At 32.6% G+C, this 21,675-nt stretch overlaps 1 protein-coding gene across 4 annotated transcripts in view; it reads left to right on the forward strand.

The window, feature by feature from the left end:
• LOC145329104 (calcium-activated potassium channel slowpoke-like) overlaps window positions 1-21,675 on the forward strand; it is a 282,479-nt gene that overhangs the window by 169,830 nt on the left and 90,974 nt on the right. For all 4 annotated transcript variants that reach the window (XM_080173138.1, XM_080173139.1, XM_080173140.1 and 1 more), the window contains exons 16-18: window positions 1,221-1,312; window positions 3,658-3,760; window positions 15,543-15,636. In XM_080173138.1, the coding sequence (XP_080029264.1) occupies window positions 1,221-1,312; window positions 3,658-3,760; window positions 15,543-15,636 (289 nt within the window). The remainder of the gene's footprint in view (window positions 1-1,220; window positions 1,313-3,657; window positions 3,761-15,542; window positions 15,637-21,675) is intronic.

Genomic DNA, 21,675 nt, shown 5'->3' on the forward strand with positions numbered 1-21,675 from the left:
CTCGGTATCTGATATTGGAAGTTTTATCTAGTGTTTGTAAGTGCTTCTTATATACCTGAGCTGGATCTTTAAATCATTTTAGTGGTGAGCCAGATCGGAGTGCGCTGAATTTCCGCCAATCACAGCGCGGCATTTCATAAAATGATGTGCTCTCATTGGTGAAAAGTTGGCTCACCCCGATCTGGCACACCACTAAAATAATTTAAAGATCCAGCTCTGTATAATTTTGGATAGTTTCGATAAAAAGACCTTTCAGCCGTTTTAATTTAATAGGTTTTATGATTAAGCTGGAATTTAAAAAGGATTTTTAATAATAATATTACTAATCATTCTGACAAAGACCAAATTGTGTCAAAAATCATCCATGTGACGTCATAAAAATGAGGAATTATCCATCTCTTTTTTAAGGGTTTTCTTTCCCACTTCTCCTCTCATTTCCCTCATTTTTATAACGTCACAATTTTCCAGCAATTTGGTCTTTGTCATCATTCTATTAAGAATTTTTTAGAAAAATCATTTTTTTTTATCATTTACAGATAATCTATCCTTGCATTGCACGACCTTTGTCCTAACTTCTTACATAAGAGCACCATTTTAATGTTTTGAATTACAAAGCAGTTTGAATAAACTTAAGCAGATATCTTAAAGATAAATTTTTTTTGTTTTTTTAGTAATTAAAGATTTAATTATTCTATGTAGAAATATAAAGATTTTTAAGAAGCTTTCTTTGACAGAAAAGAAAAATGTTTGAAAAGGTTAAAATCTTTTCCAAGAATCCATTAGAAACAGTCGGAATTATCTATCTACCTATCTATCTATCTATCTATCTATCTATCTATCTATTTATCTATCTATCTATCTATCTATCTATCTATCTATCTATCTATCTATCTATCTATCTATCTATCTATCTATCTATCTATCTATCTACCTATCTATCTATCTATTTATCTATCTATCTATCTATCTATCTATCTATCTATCTATCTATCTATCTATCTATCTATCTATCTATCTATCTATCTATCTATCTATCTATCTATCTATCTATCTATCTATCTATCTATCTATCTATCTATCTATCTATCTATCTATCTATCTATCTATCTATCTATCTATCTATCTATCTATCTATCTATCTATCTATCTATCTATCTATCTATCTATCTATCTATCTATCTATCTATCTATCTATCTATCTATCTATCTATCTATCCTAGGGAAGTGGGCAGCGCCAGTACGTGGTAGTGTGTGGAAATATAAATTATGAGAGTGTCAACAGTTTCCTCAAAGACTTCTTTCATCCCGCCAGGTATAAAATGCTAGCGAATTATTTTAACAAAAAAATCAATATTTTATATAGTTGAAAAGTACAGTAAACTTTTATAATGTATATATTCGTTTATACATTCAAAATTATACACCGAGGCAACTATGTACACAATCGGCAACTCAAATTCAGTTGACCTAAAAGTCAAAACAATAAAGTATATCTGAAGTAAATGGCAGGGATCTAAAGGGATGAGACAATGGCCGATAAATTGATGTACATCCACAATGATGATACACAAAATTACCCCTTCTGTGGATTAAAATTAGTGGTGGAATCGTTGGAACAACTAAGTTAATGAATCAACCAATCAAAATTCAATAATGTCCACAAAGTTGTTAAGCAAACGAATAAGACAAAGTTATTATAAAACTGTGTAATAAACAGCCCATTGTCTCTCTCTCTCTCTCTCTCTCTCTCTCTCTCTCTCTCTCTCTCTCCTCTCTCTCTCTCTCTCTCTCTCTCTCTCTCTCTCTCTCTCTCTCTCTCTCTCTCTCTCTCTCTCTCTCTCTCTCTCTCTCTCTCTCTCTCTCTCTCTCTCTCTCTCTCTCTCTCTCTCTCTCTCTCTGGGTAAATGGTCAGAAAGTAACATTTATGATAAATGATGGACTATCCTAAAATTAATTTACATTGTTGTTTTTCTTGGAGGCAAAGAATAGTAAGTCTGTGAGATGGGAAAAGGAAAAGTTTTTAAAGCTAAATAGGCAAAAAATGCAAGGACCTCTTTTATAGCAGAAAAAATGGGTAATGTATAGTCCCTTTCGTGCTCTAACCCTGCGAGGCCATTTGCTTAACCCTGCGGGGTAATCACCTAATCCAGTATATTCTATCCTAACCTAATCAAACCTATCAAAAGCAATTTTTAAATACGACAAATCGCCTCTTAAGTGGCGTTACCACAAAAGGGAATATACCCCAAAAAAATATAAGGGGCAAACAGAGAATTTGCATAATCAACTAGAAATTATATATTTATTTCATACTAGCGACTGCGTCTTTAGCTTCTAGGGGCTGTTTATGCAAAAGAGGTAGGAAGGAAACATAAAAATAGTTTAAAATCTTTCCTATGCATAATTGAAGCTTTGCTAAAAGGAGACCTTAATCGGTTCAGTAGTTATCGAATTCTTAAGCTTGGACAAAAAAAACCTTACTACTTTATATAACAGAATATACTAAGGTAATATGATGTACAACCGTATGTCTGTATCTATACTTATCAGATATTAAAAATTTCTTTGATAAATCACACTGTATAATATTACTAGCGGCTTCGCCCTTAGTCTCTAGGGGTTTTGCGCCAAGAGGTAATTTTAAAAAATCAAAAAAATCTGCACCTCTCTGGTGCAACAACCAACACATTCGCATATCGTATATCTTTATTTTTTGGGGGGGTTGTGGGACGGGTGTTCCAACCTTCTAGAAAAGAGCCTTAAACCACCACAGGTCCAGTAGGTATATTCCCTGATGAGTAGAATCCAATCGGTTCAGTGGTTACCTATATCTTAAGGGACGGACAGCCATCAAGCTACTTTGCATTATACATAGATATCTTAGATAAATCACACTGTATATTTATAGTGTTGACTCATTGTCTCTCTTTTCTACGACCTTTATATTGAAAAGCTTTATTTCGGAGATCTAGTTGTCATTTATCATACATATTTATGATGACAGGCACCCAGTATAATAAAAATGTACACGAGTTTTAAAAGAACAAATAACCACTAAAATACTACTTTCTATAAGACTATTACTATTTGGTTATAAAAATATAAAAAAATGTAAATTTTAGTAACTAAAATAAAACTGTTTGAAAATTATTTGTAAAATGCTAGAAAATAAAAATTTACAAATTAGGACCTTAAAATTACCTCCCATAATATCTATTAGGTAATATATGGTTAGTGTTTTTTTAGATAATTTCCCTCGGATACGTAAAAAAACCAAGTTTCTCTGGAATATCTAAAAATATTTCATATAATAAAATTGAAAAATGTATGGTTTTAATCCCTATATGAAAATAACAGGTTTTCTGTCTGTACTAAAGAATCTCGCTAACCATTGCACTGATATGGTTCTCTTTTGCAATTTAGATTCTCATAGGTCCTGGGAAGGTTTATAACTTATTTTATGAAAGATTACCGCCACTCAGCACCAAGAAATCCCACCTTGGAAAAAATGCATCCCCCCACCAAATTATTTTTTTAAAAATCAAATTGAAAATTGTTTGGAGGCCGACTTTACCCCCACCTAAAGTGCTCCCAAAGGCCTCTAGGGGCATAGCCGTTAGTATTGTACACAAAACAAGAATGATATATTATTTGTAGGGAAGACGTAAACTGTGAAATAGTATTTCTGAACAAGAACGAGCCTGACCTAGAGTTCGAAGGTCTGCTCAAGAGAGAGAAGACAAGAGTCTCCTACTATCAGGTAATTGTCTTGCCGTTTTAGAGATTTAAAATAACACACATATATCCTTGTATAAAAGTAATCTTTGTTTGTCTGTCTGTTTGTGTGTATTAAATGATCTCGTTGACCGCCAATATTGTTCTCCTTCACAGCGTAGCTCCTCACAGGTCCCGGGAAGGTTTATAACTATTTTGGTGAAGGGTACCACCACCGTCCCAAGAGAAATCGCCCCTAGAAAAATTACCCCCCCCCCCCCAAAGAAAAAAGGTATCTTTTTAACTAAAATAAAAAATGGGGTTTTGAGACTCAACTCCCCCCTCCTCAAGTGCTCCTAGAGGCCTCAAGGGGGCGTAACCGCTAAAATTATATAAAGTCAATTTTATATTTTACATAAAAGTGACTTTTTGTAAACTTCATGTTGCTTGAAAATTATATTTGCTTTTAATGATACTAATTATACGCACATAAATCATATTTTAAATACACATATATAACTTGTTAAAAGCGTATCTTTTCTATGATTATGGTTTGTCATTACTACAAAAATAAAGTAGAAAACTTTAAAACATGATGATTTTTTTAGCTATTTTTCTGCAAATTTAAAATTATGAATCATAATATTGGTTAGGAATTGTTATTATATATTATACTAGCGGCTTCGCCCCTAGCCTCTAGGGGCTTTGCCCCAAGAGGTTTGATCGAACTAATGTTTCGTATTTTAGATTTAAAAGGAAAATAAAGAAAAAAAATTCTGGGGGGGGATTTTTTTGGGGGGAGGGGGGTAGTCGACCCCACTATTTCAATTTTAGTTTTAAAAAGAAAAATTAATATTTTTTTTTTTTGGGGGGGGGGTTATTTTTCATTTCTTGGGGAGGGTTGAGGGTGTCCGACCCCTCAAGAAAAGAGTTATAAACCTTCCCGGGACCTATGAGGGCCTAACCTGTAAAGGAGAACTCGATCGGTTTAGCGGTTAGCGAGATCCTTCGCTATAAACAAACAGACAGACAGACATAGTTCTACTTTGTATTATAGATAATTACTTTGACTATTAGGTATTATGTTATAAACATAACTTGCTAAAATATGACTCAAAGGGTCATTCTACTTAGGGATCTAAATGGATAAGACAATGACCGATAAATTGATATATATTTCCAATGATGATCCCTTTTAACATCCCTTTTTTAGATTACAATTAATGGTTGAAACATTTGGACACTCTACTTCATGAACCAACTATTTAAAATTCAATAATAGTCCCCAAATGTGTTGAGGCAGTGAATAACAAAACGGTATTATAAAACTTTGGGGACTAGTGTAAAAAACAGCCCAACGTCCCCTCCATTCCGGTTTCCTCCTAGTGTCTGATTCGCTTTTAAGTATTTTTTTATCCTAGTTACAAATAGCAGTATTATGCTTCTATATAAATTTTGGCAAATAAATTGTATAATATTTTTATATTCATGCTTCCTATAGAAATTCGATAAAAGCAAAAAATGTGTATTTTCTGCATAGAGTTAGTAAGAGAAGAGGCGTAAAGAGGAGCTTTAAGAAATGAAATAATTATAAATGAAAGATAAATTAAAATTTAAAATACGCAGAATTATGCTTCTTTTAGACTAGAAAAAGGATATGTCTGTGTGTCTGTCTGTACTAAAGAATCTCGTTAACCGCTGAACCAATATTGTTCTCCTTTACAATGTAGTTTGGGGGTTTACAGCTATTTTGATGGAGGGTACTATAACCTACCAGGAGAAATCACCCTAAAAAAAGAAATATCAAAATGCCTTACTGGACTTCTATTTAAAACTACAATTCCCACCCAATTTAAGGGCCCCTAGAGGCCTCTAGGGGGCGGAACCGCTAGTGTTTACATTATACAAGAAGGAATTACACCCCCCTTCTTCACGCCTCTGGATATAAATATATTGTTATAAATAACTTTTTATACATCTTTATGGTTTTACTCATGTCAACCCATTGTTGTAAAAAAAATTCAATAAGTTGAACATAAAGGCATTTACTAAAGTTAGAACAGACAGGCATTGTAATTTTAAATGTTTATAGTTGATAGCAACGAAGCTTTTATATATATATTTATATTACTAGCGGCTTCGCCCCAAAGAGGTATACATCTTCTATTACCTACCCAGCCGAGAAAAAAAAATGCAAATGGATCCCAAATTTCGCAAATTTCTTAAACATAAAGTTATTATAAAACATTGGGAAATATTGAAATAAACAGCCCAATGTCCTCTCCCTCCCTGGTGCTAATGTAACATTGCAAATTTAGTTTCCACCATGGTTGGTAATCTTTGCTAATGGATGTAGCATACTTGGATATATTGACAGTGGAAATTTGTTGTCTATATGGGGAGTTTATATGAACCTTATTTATTGGTCAGTTCGTTCATCCAATAGGAGGGGAGGGAATGGGGTAAAAAAGATGGCCAGGGGGCATTGTAAGTGTAACCTTATTACAGTACATAGAGATCTTGTGCAACATCCACGTAATAATTTATCGATTTCTTTGCTAAAGAAAATAATGGTTGGCAATTACTTCCGCTGAATATACCAGAACATCAAATTAGTTTCCCCATGAAAATTATTAACAAAGCAAAAATCTAACTGGTCACCCTTGCTTTACTCTAATCAATAATTTAATGTGTCTTTCTGTTAAAGTAAGTTATAGAAGGATAGGTAAGGGAAGAAAAATTACTCCCCCTCCCCACTCCACCAACCACGATATTCAAAATTGTAGATTTATTTTGGGACACCCTTTGTTATCAAATACTGACAGCAAATTAACTTTCAAAAATGTCAAGCTCTTGAATTTAAGATTGGGTTCATAAACTTTAAATGCAATGTAATTACCAATTTCGTTTCTCTGTTTGTGCGAAACACTTTGGTGTAAGTGATGACACACCATAGAAAGAAAATTATAGAGCGAAAGTGCCTGGAGTACAATCAGATAGAGAGATAGGGTACAATGGGCTGTTCAATAATTAGAGTAAAACACTAGAGGGAGAAAGGGTTAAATAACTGTATCTCCCCATCGCAACCGCCTTGTGCAACCTTTCCATTGGGTCATTGAAAATCAACCAATGCAATGGTGTTGCTTATATGAACACAACCAATTAGCAGAAAATAACTTAGAAATAGACGAAAGAGGTCTTTGAAAAAGGTAGGGAGGTAGTTGTCTGTATATACATCTATACTATAGATCTGTTGATCAATACTGCACTAGTCCCCAAAGCTTTATATTAACGTTTTCTTATTCGTAGGCTTAACAACTTTGGGGACTTTAGTAAATTTTCATTGGTTGGATAATTAATTTGAGTGTTCAAACGTTTCAACCACTATTAAGTTTTATTTTATTTGTGTATTATCATTGGGAATGTACATCCCCTTACAATGTACAATCTCTGGGGTACAATACAATTGCACAAGAAATACCAACAAAAACATTTTTATCTCTCTAACAAAACAGCTAATCTTAACAAAATTTTATAGGTGATAAGTCAACAACTCCAATATTGCAATGATTACAAAATACTAATGATTTGATATAAGGTTCATAAAAAGTCCTGAGTTGGAACCCCGAATAATTAAACGGATTACATTTTTAATGTTCAATATGGATGTTTTAATAAAGGAAAACTTAACCACTTCCTGACTATTGTTAAAAAGTTTTTAAAGGAACCATTTTGAAATAAACTTTACATAATACTTTCATTATAAAAACTAAATGATATTACTCAATTCGATCATGTAATATCCTCCTAAGATTTAAAAAAAATCTCTGCATGAGTCACAGCTTTCTGTTGGGGGGGGGGGGGGGGCGGGAGAGGAATGTACCTAAGGAAATAAACGGCAGATTTTTATAGCAACCTTTGAATAAAGTTTAATTGATAAAACATTTTTCCAGTATGGCTTCAAAACCGAATAATCGAATAATATCCGCAGGATTAGAACCGTTTCTTAGCCATACTAATAAAAATCATTTTAAGCATGTTATTACAGAAAATTTTCCACGAACACTAAAATCAAAATCAAAAGATTAATGCCAGTTTTTTTTCATTTCCGCGAAAAGCTTTCTATAATACGATGCGATACAGTACTATTATCATCTATGATAAGGAAGCAATAAGAAAATCCAAGCCTTAAGCGGGGAGACTTTTAATCATATAATCTAAAGGGGTAGTTTCACGAAATGCATTTGAACTTAATTTAGTGAACCGCATATTTGCATATATCACAAAAAGACGATTTTCAAAAATTGCGGTTCACTAATTTAAGTTCAAATGCATTTCGTGAAACTACCCCTTTGCAACCGTTATACTGTAGCTCCCTGATTTTCCAAATAACCAAAATATGTGGAATAATATTATTTGGTGCATCAAAGCTGAAGTATACACACATACATACTACCAGGGACAAAGGGATAAGACAATGGCCGATAAATTGATGTACATTTCCAATGATGATACACAAAACAAAGATAAGATTAATTATAAGATTAAAACCAGTTTTTTAGCCCTGAGGCGCCGAAGGCACGGACTAAAAAACTGGTTTTAATTTTATGATTGTACATTTCTATATTCGTAGAAATCTGTATATATTACGATGCTAGACATAGTTTTTTCGTATGGATGAGAACCGGTTCCTATCCACCAGATTCGAATGAATACAAGAATAATTATTTCTCGCATCGTATTATAAACGGCTTTCCGCAGATATAGAAAGTACAATTATGAGATTAAAACTAGTTTTTTTAGCCCTGAGGTGCCGAAGGCACCAGCTAAAAAAACTGGTTTTAATCTTATGATTGTACATTTTTATATTCGTAGAAAGCTGTATATAATACGATGCTAGACATAGTTTTTTTCGTATGGATGAGAACCGGTTCCTATCCACCGGATTCGAATGAATACGAGAAACATTATTATAAAACTTTGGGTTTTTAGTACAATAAATAGCCCAATGTCCCCTGTCCCTGACATACTACAGGGTGTCCCACGTAAACTGTTTTTTTTGAAACACTTATTACTCCCTTAATATTTGAGCTATCTTAGTAAAATAAAAAGTATTTTGCAGCCTACTACTGACCATTTTATAGGATAATGATGAAAAATCCACAAAATAAACAGGAAAAAATCTACGAGGTATTACATAAGAGGTTCATTTTATTGAATTTAGACTAACCCACAAAAAATATTTGCTTTGTGAACTTTAAGATTAGTTTGGGTCCAAACTGCTGGTCGCTCAGACTTTCTAAGCACAAAAATAGAACAATCTTGACATGGCATACTAGAAATTCTCAATATTCAAGAGTCTGAAGTGTAATATAAGTGAACAATATGTAAAAATAGGCATAATATTGATCTTCTTTATGTATTTTTCATGTGAGCTCGCTTTAAATGCACACAAGAACCTGAAATATACCCGATTTTTTAATTAGACTACAATGCTAGTTCTTACAATGTCAGAGTAAGTCTTTGTGATCCACCGTTTGACCACCAGCTGCTTTAAAAGTTAACTAAGGCATATTTTTCTTGTGGATTAGTCTTATATTCACTAAAATCAGCCTGTTATGTATTACCTTGTAGATTTTTTTCAATTAACTTTGCGGATTTTTCATCACTATATCATTAAATGGTCAGTAGTAGGCTGCCAAATACTTTTTATTTTACGAAGATAGCTCAAATATTAAGGGAGTAATAAGCGTTTCAAAAAAAACAGTTTACGTGGGACACCCTGTACATAGTTTCTACAGGGAATATAGGGATAGGTAATGGAAGATAATTTAATTTTAGAGTTATTTTCCCCATTTTGTAGTTATTTGGTAAGTTTGTCTGACCGTCATTGATAGACATCTGAATATATTGTTAGTAAAGATTTATTCGACTAATAGATAACTTATGATTCACTCTGTCCCTTAGTCCAATTTCTTTGTTAATATTTTTTAAGCAAAGACAATTTTGGGGATATTTAATTTATCTCTTATATACCTAGCAATCCTTGTAGCATGGAAACTAATAAATTCACCCATCTATTTAAATATCAAAGTAGAATTATATATACATTCATAGTTCAGGCAAAACTAATAGAATTTTGTATCTATTAATCTATTTAAAAAAATTTAAAATCTAAAAACACCATCAGCAAAGCCCATGATGGGAGGAAGAAGTCACCAGCCACGATTTTTAGCTTTAGTTTTTAAACTACTTTTGGGTATAGTCCATTTCGTAACATCGCACCTTAAGAGGCGATTCTTGATATTTTTCACAGTAGGTTTCCTCCAATTATTAGCCCCTGCGGGGCCAATTACCTAACCCTGTGGGGCAATAACCTAACCTAACCTAAAATAACCTATAAAAAGCCATTTAAAAATACGACAATCGCTCCTTAAGGTGCGATGTCACGAAAGGGACTATTCCCCTACTTTTTCTATGGGAGATTTCTGTTTGAAAAATAGTATCATACCTTTTCTGGACCTATGGGTAAATACATTGTAAAGCAGAACCATATCGGTTTAAATTATTCAGTAAATTCAGAATCTGAATCTTGTTTTTCGTGTATCTTTTTTCTAAAATATTTAAATGACAAATACTGCAACATAACAGTGACCTATTTTTCTTCTTGAATGTAAATCATATTTTTAAGCCAAATCTGGGCAATAAATCTTTGAAGTAGTGGAGCTACTTTTTAATTCACTTTGTCTCTACATCTCTATAGCTGAAATAAAATTTTCTCTCTTTTTTTATGAAATTTGATCATGTAAATTTTCATTATTGACAAAAATCTAAATCGTATATTATTAAGTAGTAAGGTCTTTTTTTGTCTGAAGCTAAAGATCTTGGAAAAAGCTGGTCTGAATTGTTTGTACTCTTTAGAGAAGCTTTATCAATATCTTAGGGGTGGTTTTAGGCTATTTGCCTGACCTCTACCACCCTCCTCTAGAAGCAAGGGGAGAAGCAACTAGAACTCAATAACTTACTCTGTCATTTATTTCTAGATATTTTCTTATTAAGCTTTGCTTTGCTACCTATGAATTTTGTTATATTTGTTTTTTCCCTCATAACTTCAGTTTAGTTCAGACTTTTAATGTTTCCAGCAGTGGAGGTCACAGGATTTCATCACCCCCTTGGGTTTTTGACAGGGATTTCGGGGTGTATGGTTTTTGATACCCTAAATGCACCCCTTGGTACGCCCATGTTTTCTTTTTTTAATTTAAAATAAAAATAAAGCAGTAGTAAGAAGGAAAAAGTTATATTTTAACAAATAACAATTATATTTTTACAGAAATAATTTAGAAAATTCCCAAGTAAGTAAATTCAGATGCGATACTTTTAGTTTTTTGTTTTCCATTGTTTTAATAACAAAGATATTACAATCCCAGTTTTAGAATTACGAATTAAAGCAATTTTTGTTATCAAATAACTAAGAAACATGGATGACAACATCCACAAGTAACGGAGGACAAAAAATCATAGATGGACAAACGGACAGTGTAAGCTAAAGAGCAGATGCTCAGTCAATTTCATGGTCATAAAGTATAAAGAAAACAGAAAACAATAAAACCTTTATTCATATGTTTATCTTAAGAAAATTACAATTCCCCAAACATGCTTCAAACAGATGGACATTTCAAATTAAAGAACAGCTTTATTTTAGTAAAAATATTCTCAATTATCTCTGAGAGGAATAAAGATTTGATTACTTGGTTACAGAAATCTTATATCCTTTTGCAAAATTAAACTTATTATAATAGAGCTACAGTTTCTAGATTAATCAGTTTTGTCTATAGTGATTTCTTTAAATATGATTAATAGGGTGGGTAGATTTTGAAATTTCACATTAGTAGACATTGGCAAGGGTTACTGGGCCATTATAAAACCTAATGATTAATATGTGTTAATTATCTAAAGAAAAAATATATGGAAGTCTTAGTATGAATCATTTGCTATTTCTTAAAGGACTTGATTTCATTTTCATAAGGCAACACCAAACTTTAAAAAGTAAGCTGGAATAAGAAATAGCCAACAAGCATAATAAATCTAAAATTATATTGGGGGGGGGGGGTCAAACAAAAAGATTGTCTTTGCTACAAAGCATTACCTCAAAAATCTTGAAAAAATCTGCTGATCTTTTAAATATATTTCTAAATTAATTCAGTTGTTTTCACAGCTCCTATAAAACTGGAATTTAGTCTAAAAAAATTTTTAAGATAATCTGTTTTTTCAATAAATTATATTAAAAGTAACAGGATGTCCGTCTGTCTGATTAGTGTGTTTGTATCAAATAATCTTGCTAACATATGAACCATTATGTTTCTCCTTTACACTGTAGCTTTTCATATGTCCTCTTAGAAGGTTTATAACTATTTTGGGACACATTACCACCAACCTCCAAAGAGAAATAGCCCCTAGAAAAAAGACTGAAATTGAATTTGGTGGAATCAAATTACATACCTTTCCCCCACCTTAGAGTACTACTAGAGGCCTTTATGTGGCATTACCGTCAGTAAACATTAAAGAAGCAACAGAATATAAAAAACCTAATAATCTAAACAAATCAAATTATCAGTTTTGATATAAAATTATCTTTCATATACTTCTAATTATAATTCTGGATAGTTAATTAATACGTAAGAAAATGTTAAGATGTGGGTATGATGTATAATCTGTGCGCAAAGTTCCTTGAAATATCTAATTTGCATCTATTCCAAGATTATAAGTTTGCAGAACTTGTAAGGAATAATAACAGGAAATTATCATTACATAGGAGGACAAAACAATGAACTGAAAAAGAGGTTTTTTTCTTACTTATCTGTTGATTTAATATCTTTGAAATTATTCAAAATGATTAAATTTAAAGGGTATAAAAACACAATCATTTGTAATTTAATAATATTTTTTAATCGTTGTTTATATTACTAAAAAATCTTTGAAAACTGCAAGTTTTCAGGTTGTCCCTCCAAAAAAAAGACAAAATAATATACAGAGAAGCTGTATCTTATAAAAAGTTTAAAACTCTATTCTGTCCACAGATCGCATATTGTCAATTTAATTTTTCAAGGTAAATTTATTCAGGGACTTTAAAGATCTATCAATCAACATGAAATTCAAAAAAAATGTAGCTCTACTTTTTTTTTAGATAACATAAGTAAAAGCATTCAAAATATACCAAAAAACAAATACCATTTATCCTTGAGAGTTTTTAAAACTTATCTTGATCATAAACTTTTAACCTTTTCTCTAATTTGCATATTGCATCTTGATATAGATAAACGTGATCACATGTTATGCAGATTGAGTAAAGAATAATGTACTTAAAGTACAAAATGAATGAAACACCTGACCAAACTAATCAAATATAAATTAAATACAAATGTTTTTAATACAAATTATTTATGTATAAAAGTGAATGGATGTTTGTTTGTCTTTCTGTGTGTATCTTTCAAGACTGAAGGATCTCACTGACCATTGAAACAATATGGTTCTTCTTTACAATGTAAGGATTATAACTATTTTGGATAAGAGTACCACCGCCCTTACAAGATAAATAGCTCCTTGAAAAAAGACCTACCCAATTTTTTTTTTAAACTAAATTTGAGAATGGGTAGGGGGGGGGGAGGTAACTTCCCCCAAATCTTTAGTGCCACTTTAGTCCCCTAGTATTACAAAAAGATGTCTTTGTTGAAGTACAACATTGTACTAAAATATTCTGTTATTGATATGTCTGTAACTAATTAGTCTGATGTCTGGAATTAGTGCAGTAATATCAGGAAGGACATTAGCGGTAAAAATAATCTACTCTTCTTTTTTACTTCCATTGTTTTTAAGCTATCAAAGGCATGGTTTTGTGTTTTGGAATATTGAAAGTTTATTTGATCATCCATTAACCTATTCTCATATCGCTGAACAATATCCCCCAGCCATAATTATCTATAATACAAAGTAGAACGATGTCTGTCCGTCTGTCTGTGTGAAGCTTAAGATCTCAGTAACCGCTGAATTGATTAGGGCTCTACTCAAAGTTACTTGTCCGGCGGTGGTTTTAAAATAATATTATTGTATTGACCAAAGTAACAATGTTTAAACTTTTCCACTAAATTTATTTTTGATAAAGAACGTGTCCTAACTTTTGTGATTTTTGTTTAACCCATTCGTGACGAGCTTCCAAAGTTCAAAGTTTTCATTCACCGCGCTTCAACAAAATAGATTTTTTCAATAATTGCTTAACAGAATTCAAAAAGTGAGGTGTCAAATAAAGATCTTACTATTTTTGTTCAAAATGGCATTTTTCTTCTTTTTTTGTTGCGTTTATTACCTTAAAACCAACTTAATTTTCTTTAAAAAAAGGGGTCTAAAAAAATGATTGCATATCTAATTCTATAGATCATTTTACATCAACTACTTACTAAAAGCACTGACTAGCTATTGTTTTAGAGGTATACTTAAGTTATCGTTTACAGTCCCTTCCCTTAAATTTCTCTATATTCTACAGAAAGCCTCACTACATATCATATCGTTCTTGTATTTATTCATTGTAATAATAAATGTATTTATATCTGTACTGCATATATATACGCAATACGCATAATTACAACATCTAAGAAAACATAATTTTTCATTCAACATATTTAAGCACTAGCGGCTACCCCCCCCCCCCCCCCCTATTTTTTCTAGGGGCGATTTCTCTTTGGAGGGTGGTGGTACCCTCCCCCAAAAACCTTTCCAAGAACTATGTGAAGCTACCCTGTTAAGAAGAACCTGATCGGTTTAGCGGTTAGCGAGATCCTTTGGTACAGACACACAGACAAACAAACATCCTGTTACTTTAGTATAAGGATAATTATTATCCAATGGGAAACTTTTCAAAGTTTGTTTCAATTTTAAAATATATACACGGTGTTTCAGAAAAAAACGGCGTTTTCCGTTTTTCTGACACAACAAGAAGGAATACAGAAAAAACGATTATATGTCCTTATTCTTTGTAAAAAAAAGTTCATCAAATTTATAACAGGTGTTTTTCATTATCTCTAAAAATACGGCCTCTATGATAGGTACATAGTTTCCAAAAATGCTTCATGTGAAAAATGTCGTGCAAGAAAAATTAAAATAACTCTTCTATTATGTTACTTTATTTTAAGCATTGTTGAACATATATTTTTCATAAATTTACAACATGAATATGGACAACAATATAAAGATTACCCATTTCTTATTTGGACATGAAAGTAAAAGGATAGAGGGAGGTTGGGTTAAGTAATTGTACGTTCACAAGGTGGGGACCATGTGCCGACTTTCAATTGAGTCTTAAGATATCAGCCAACAGCGTCAGAAATATTAAGGCTGTCAAGTCGCTACAAAAGGGTAGAAAGCAATTTTTCTAGCAGACGAAAAAGGTCCCAACTATTGGGTCCTGGTATACTGGGTTATACTTCTATAATTATACACTAATTGTTTGGACATAAAATACATTGCTTATATTTCTTAGAAGCTGCGGCACTTAAAACAGCAGAAAAAAGGGGACGAACCTTAAAATGTCCCACTTTGAGAAATACGATTCCAGTGACGTCATATACGTTCAGGGAAGGGGGGAAGAAAATCTCTTCCCTTTTCTCCCATCTCTTTTGAAGAGATTTTCTTCCCCCCTTCCCTTTTTCTTTCCCGAAATGTATATGACGTCACTGGAATCGTCTTTCTCAAAGTGGGACAGTTTGGGGTTCGTCAAAAAATGGTCTTTCAATAACGGACAGTTGATCCTATTTATTTATTTTTTTTTTTTTTTTTAGGGTACAATGTTAAGTCCATTTGACTTGCAGAGAGTTGGTGCTGAAAAAGCGGCGGCGGTTCTGGTGCTCTGCAATAAATTTTCTCCAGATCCATGTGAGTATGGTTTTACATTTGATTGCTGCTTTGTCAGGCAACAAATCACATGAACAAAGATATTAAAATAACAGTTTCTGTGTTTCAAATTTCCTTGTTAATGATAGATTAATGAGATCGAGGGGCATTGCTGATAATATAACAATTCTTCATACCTAAATGTTTCAGTAAATATCTTTAAACGTCCAAGCTTTATATTTTAGCTGTTGTACAAAATTTACATGATTTGTAAAAAAAAAATATTTTAAACTAGGAGTGAAGTGCTAATATCATTTTTAGGGGGGGAGGAGGGGTCTTACAATTTTAAATTTTGGGGGTAATACCTCACTCAAATTATTTGGGAATGCCTCTACCCCCCAAAAAATAATTTTTTTCCTGCTGGACGTCCTGCTTTGATGGTTATGTAATGGTTATGGAACTTACGTGGATATATTGACAGGGAACATTTTGATATGCATATTTTGCTGATATGGGCCACATTTATTGGTCAGTTCGTCTATCCAGTGGAAAGTAAGGGGAAAGTAGTGTAAAGGAGGTGGATAGTTGTACCGTTATTTTAGCCAACTTCGAGTTTATCACAGTACATGAAAATCTAGTGCAACATCCAAGTATAATATATCGATAAGAAATTTCATGTAGACATAATAAAATTGGGTCAAAAGAATGACAAACATTGACAACAACCATCAAAAAGAACATATACACTTGTAGAGTAACAAGACTTAAAAAGCATGATGGTTATTTTTGCATGATATAATAATTCTATTTATCTCAATTTTGGTATAATGATTCCTAGGCTTATAGGCAAAGTATATATACATATAAACAAGCCCTAAAAATCAGTATGGATTTATGTAAATTTGCAACATATTCATATACAATTATGTTTGGGCTTGTATATCTAAGTTTGTTATTATTATAATATAACTTCTAACAATTTAAAAGTTTGTTTAGCTTTAATAGATTCATTATATAATCCTTATAATAAAGTAACAGGATGTCTGCCTGTTTGTCTGTACCGAGGGATCTCGCTAACCGCTGAACCGATCAGGCTCTCCTTAACAGGGTAGCTTCTCATATGTCCCGCGAAGGTTTATAACTATTTTGGGGGAGAGTACCACCACCCTCCCAATAGAAATCAGAATAAATCGAATTTTTTTCTCGAATAGAGACTCCTACGTAACTTTGCAAGGTATCGTAAAAACTTGAAAGCAACATAGATAGGTAGCGTATTTTTTTAAACCAAACATTTAAAGTGCCACTAGAGGCCTATAGGGGCGTAGCTACTAGTTTTTAAAAAAATACTAAAGATACACTTTATTTTCTACTAACATTGCTAACAGAATAAGCAATATGGTAGCTATAAGCGTGTTAGCTATGGAGTCTACTGAAAACTTTACTATGAATCATTTTAGATTCCAAGTTTACCTACACTAACACACAGAAACACCAGAAACTGTAGGATAGCTGCGCTACTATGAACGAAAGAGTAGAGAAAGCGTGTAAACGTCAATAAAAACAAGGATGACAACATCCATAAAAGCGAAGCACTGGAACGGTAGGACAAACGGACATTAACACTTGTATAATGTCAGAACTGAATAATCAGAATGTAAATGTATAAGAGTCAAAGCAAAATTGTAGGCAAATGAAGGAAACACCATGCAAAGTTTAAAAATCGATAGGACAATTCTAACATGCCTAAATTAACGAAAAAAGCTATCCGTTACGGACGGGCGTACGGACAGAAGGAGCTACTCTAATTATAGAAAAGCTTTGCTTTTAAAAAGTACTAATCTCAAATATTTGCATAAAAACAACATATCCTGGATATCAGGATACACATACAGGGATATAAAGGGATAAGACAATGGACATTGAATTGTGCATATCTCCAAGAGGAGAAAAAACGCCTTGCCCGCCCCATGTAGATTAAAATTAATGGTTGCAAAGTTTTGACACTTCTAATTTAAACCAACCAATCTAGGATTAATTTAGGTACCCAAAGTTTTTCGAAACTAATAGAAAACTTTGAGTACCAGTATAATTTTTGGGTCCCCTTTCTTCCTGTAGGAAAATGATATTTTTTCTCTTTCTCCTCTTACGTATTCTGTAAATAATATTATCACTTAATTTGTTTCTAGTTGCTATGGGATAAATTATCTTTCACATAATAAACACATTTTTTAGTAGCGAAGCTACTCTATAATTCGAAATGTCTGTCCATCTGTCCGTCAGTCAAGAAGTGGGAGAAACGTGATTTTCTTGGCTCCTATAAATGATAGAAGGCTGAAATTTTAAGTGAATAATTTGTACCTATGAGAAATGCCCATCTAATCTTTACTTTGTTTTGTCCATCTGTCTGTTATTTGGGGTGCTAGATCGATTCCTAGATTTTCAAGTTTTCGTGTTTTTAAAGGTTGCGTAATTTTACAGGTTTCGTGATTTCCTTATTCTATTAAGTTTAATGTTTATTATGTTTATGACACTGCTCTATAGTAATTTTTTCCCCGATATCCATTCATAATTTTTGAGCTTCGCAACTTAAGGATGTTGTCATCCTTGATTTAGTTTAAAGATTTTAGTCACTTCTTCTTTGTTAGTCCTCTAGATTTAAAAATATCCCTAGACCTGTCTGTCCGTTTGCCTGTTAGCTACGTCGTTTATTGGGAAACGAGACGGACGGACGGACAAAGTGAATTATAGAGTTGATTTGCTACTAAAAAATACTATTAACATAAAAAATATAAAAAAAACTACATAGATTTTTTCATAATTCTGTTATTTGTTAATTGGTAGAAATGTTTTTGACAATCTTTAGAAAATAATTAGACAGCTAGAATATAATAATATATCCTTATACTAAAGTAACAGGATGTCTATGTGTCTGTCTGTGTGTCTGTACCGAAGGATCTCGCTAACCGCTGAACCGATCGGGTTCTCCTTAACAGGGTAGCTTCTCATAAGTCCCGGGAAGGTTTATAACTATTTTGGGGGAGGGTACCACCACCCTCCCAAGAGAAATGACAAAAAAATCAAAAAAAAATCAAATTTAGAGGAGACTTCAACGTCAAATAAGGTGGTATCGTACATAAAAAATTAACTTTAACAAACAACAACATTTAAAGTGCCACTAGAGGCCTCTAGGGGCGTAGCCGCTAGTATATAATATAATAATCAGGGTTCTGTAGCTGCGCGTCTAAGCCTCAGTGAAATTACCATAATATTTATAATACAAAGTAGCTTGATGTCTGTCCGTCTGAAGCTTAAGATCTCAGTAACAACTGAACCGATCGGATTATACTCTTCAGGGTATAAACCTATTGGTCCTGTGGTGGTTTTAAGCATTTTTCTTGGGAAGTGGGACACACCCAACCCCCCAAAAAATGAAAATTTTTTTCTGGGGAAACTAATTCCCATAAAATTAGCAGCACCAGAAATTCTTTTTTTAATTACCTCTTAGGGCAAAGCCCCTAAAAGGTTAGTGGCGAAGCCGCTAGTAACTTTTAAATTCAGCTGGATGTATAATAAGGTTGGTCGATTTTGGACATTTTTTTCTGATGCCAAAGCGGGGATCTGCAAATGATTTGTATGAGTATAATACACCTCTGGATGATTTAAAATTTATCCTAAGTCTTAAAACCGCTGTCAATTGTATAGCTATTTGTAAATGGAAGTCAAAAATTTATTGAATCAGAACTATGGCTTCATGGTGCTCCCAGGAAAGGCATTGAGGAGTAGAATCAGGAACTTTTGACCGTTTCAAAAAATCTCGTTCCTAGCCTGTGAAAATCTAAAAAACCTCTACAAATTGGACAAATCTCAATAAACCTTTAAAAAATGAGGTTTTTTAGTGATTTTTAAGGCTATGAACAAGATATTTTGAAACGGATAAAAGTTCCTGATTCAGCTACTCAAGGCCTTTCTAGGGAGCACCATGAAGCCATAGTTCTGATTCAAAAAAAAATTTAAATGTCGTCTTTGCATATTAATAAGTAATCAAATATATTTTTTAGTGGTCGCGTTCTAAAACTCAATTTTTAAAATTCTTTTTCGGTCAGAAATGTTTTAAAGGTTAATTTTATTTGTTGTATATCCCCTCTTTGTCTAATTCCGATATGAACCCGCCCTAATGTATAAACCCATTCCCACCCAAAACAATCCATCTTTTCAGAATTTAGGTTTTTGCACATAAGCGGGTTTAAAGTTGGGGCTTATGCGCGGCTGCCGAGCCCAGATAATAATAGTACTATTGAATCAAATAGTTTTTCGTGTCCTAGATTTTAAAAAAATTTGGAGGGGGGTATTTTTTCATTTTTTTTTCGGGGGGGGGGGGTTAGGGGTGTTTCATCCCCCAAGAAAATAGTTATAAATCTTCCCGGGACCTATTAGAAGCTACCCTGTAAAGGAGAACCTGACCGAAAAACTTCAACATGTTTGAAATGGACGTACGGACATTCTGGTAATGATTATAATGATTATAGAGTTGCTAAATTTTCTAAATAGTACCTAACTACTACAGGAATCACCATGTAAAGTTTGAAATCGAAAGTACAATTCTTACATGTCTAAATTAACGAAAAAGCCATCTGTCTCGGACGTACAGACGGGCCGACACAAATTATAGAAAAGCTTCGCTTTTAGAAAGTTTAACATAAATTAAATTTTTTTTATTTTCTTCTTTTAAATAATTCTGCTAATATCGCCAACCACTGAACCAATTTGGTTCTGCAAGATTATTGAATAAGTAGAAAAGAAACGCTTTTTTATAAAGTATATCTTTTAAACTTAATTGAAAAGTTCCAATTTTAATTTTAATTTTAAAAAACTAAAAAAAACCAAAATAAATAAATTATGAAAATTATAATAGTTTTTACAATAAATTATAAATGATGTATTAAAATAAAATTGGTTAATATATTTTAAATATTTGATGGTCAAATTGTTTAATAATTGAAAACTTTTGCACAAAGAACGTATTGTCCATTTTTTTGCGCAATATTTCAACCAAGGTTCTTATACAATGCAATAAAATAGTAAGTTTTTTGTTTCTCGGTTAAGATCTCGGGAAGCACACGTTAAGTTTACTAGTTTAGGAATGCTACACAAGATGTTTTAGAAACTTTTTTATTACTAAATCCAAGTCTCGGGATATTTGTTTAATTTTATAATTTATTTCTAATTATCTAGTAAGTATAATTATAAATTATCATCAAATGCTTTGTTTTAATCAAACTGACTAAAATTATTAGTTTCTAAATAATGAAAACAACGAAAAACGAAGTTTTAAATAGAAATGACAATTTAAACATTCCTAAATTTACCAAAAAAATCTATCCGTTAACGACAGATGGACGTAAGGACGGAAAGACCCTAATTATAGAAAACCTAAACCCTATGTCATGAACATTCTAATTTAAAAATTCAGAGCTGAATCTTTAAATTATTTTGATGGCGCGCCCCGATTTAGCGCACCATCAAAATGATTTAAAGATTCAGCTCAGGCAAACAGCCTCTAGAGGTGATAAAAAAAAAAAAATTAAGGCAAAATTCGTAAAAGGACCAAGGAAATGTTCTGTAAAAAAAAATGGGGGGGGGATTTTTTTTTTTGGGGGGGGGGGGGGTCCCACCCCCCAAGAAAATAGCCTAAAACCACCACAGGACTAGTAGGTATATTCCCTGAAGAGTAGAATCTGATCGGTTCAGTGGTTACCGAAATCTTAAGCTTCAGACGGACGGACAGACAGACATCAAGCTACTTTGTATTATAGATTTATTGTATATGAACAATAAATAAAATCCATAAAAGTGGAACACAACGATTCGATTGGCTTCAGAAACATCCCAGGACGGATATAATACCATAAAAAGACCTAGTTTTTACCACTTTTATGGTAAAATTTTACCAGCCTATACGATGTAAAAGGTGGTAAAATTTTACCGTAACCGTGGTAAAAACACTTTTTGTGGTACTCCGAGACGCTTTTTACCATCGATTTTTACCACAATTATCGGTAAAATTTTACCAGATTTCCGGTA

This window comes from Acartia tonsa, chromosome 9 (assembly GCF_053477335.1).
Source record: "Acartia tonsa isolate MP-2025a chromosome 9, ASM5347733v1, whole genome shotgun sequence".
Taxonomy (NCBI): domain Eukaryota; kingdom Metazoa; phylum Arthropoda; class Copepoda; order Calanoida; family Acartiidae; genus Acartia; species Acartia tonsa.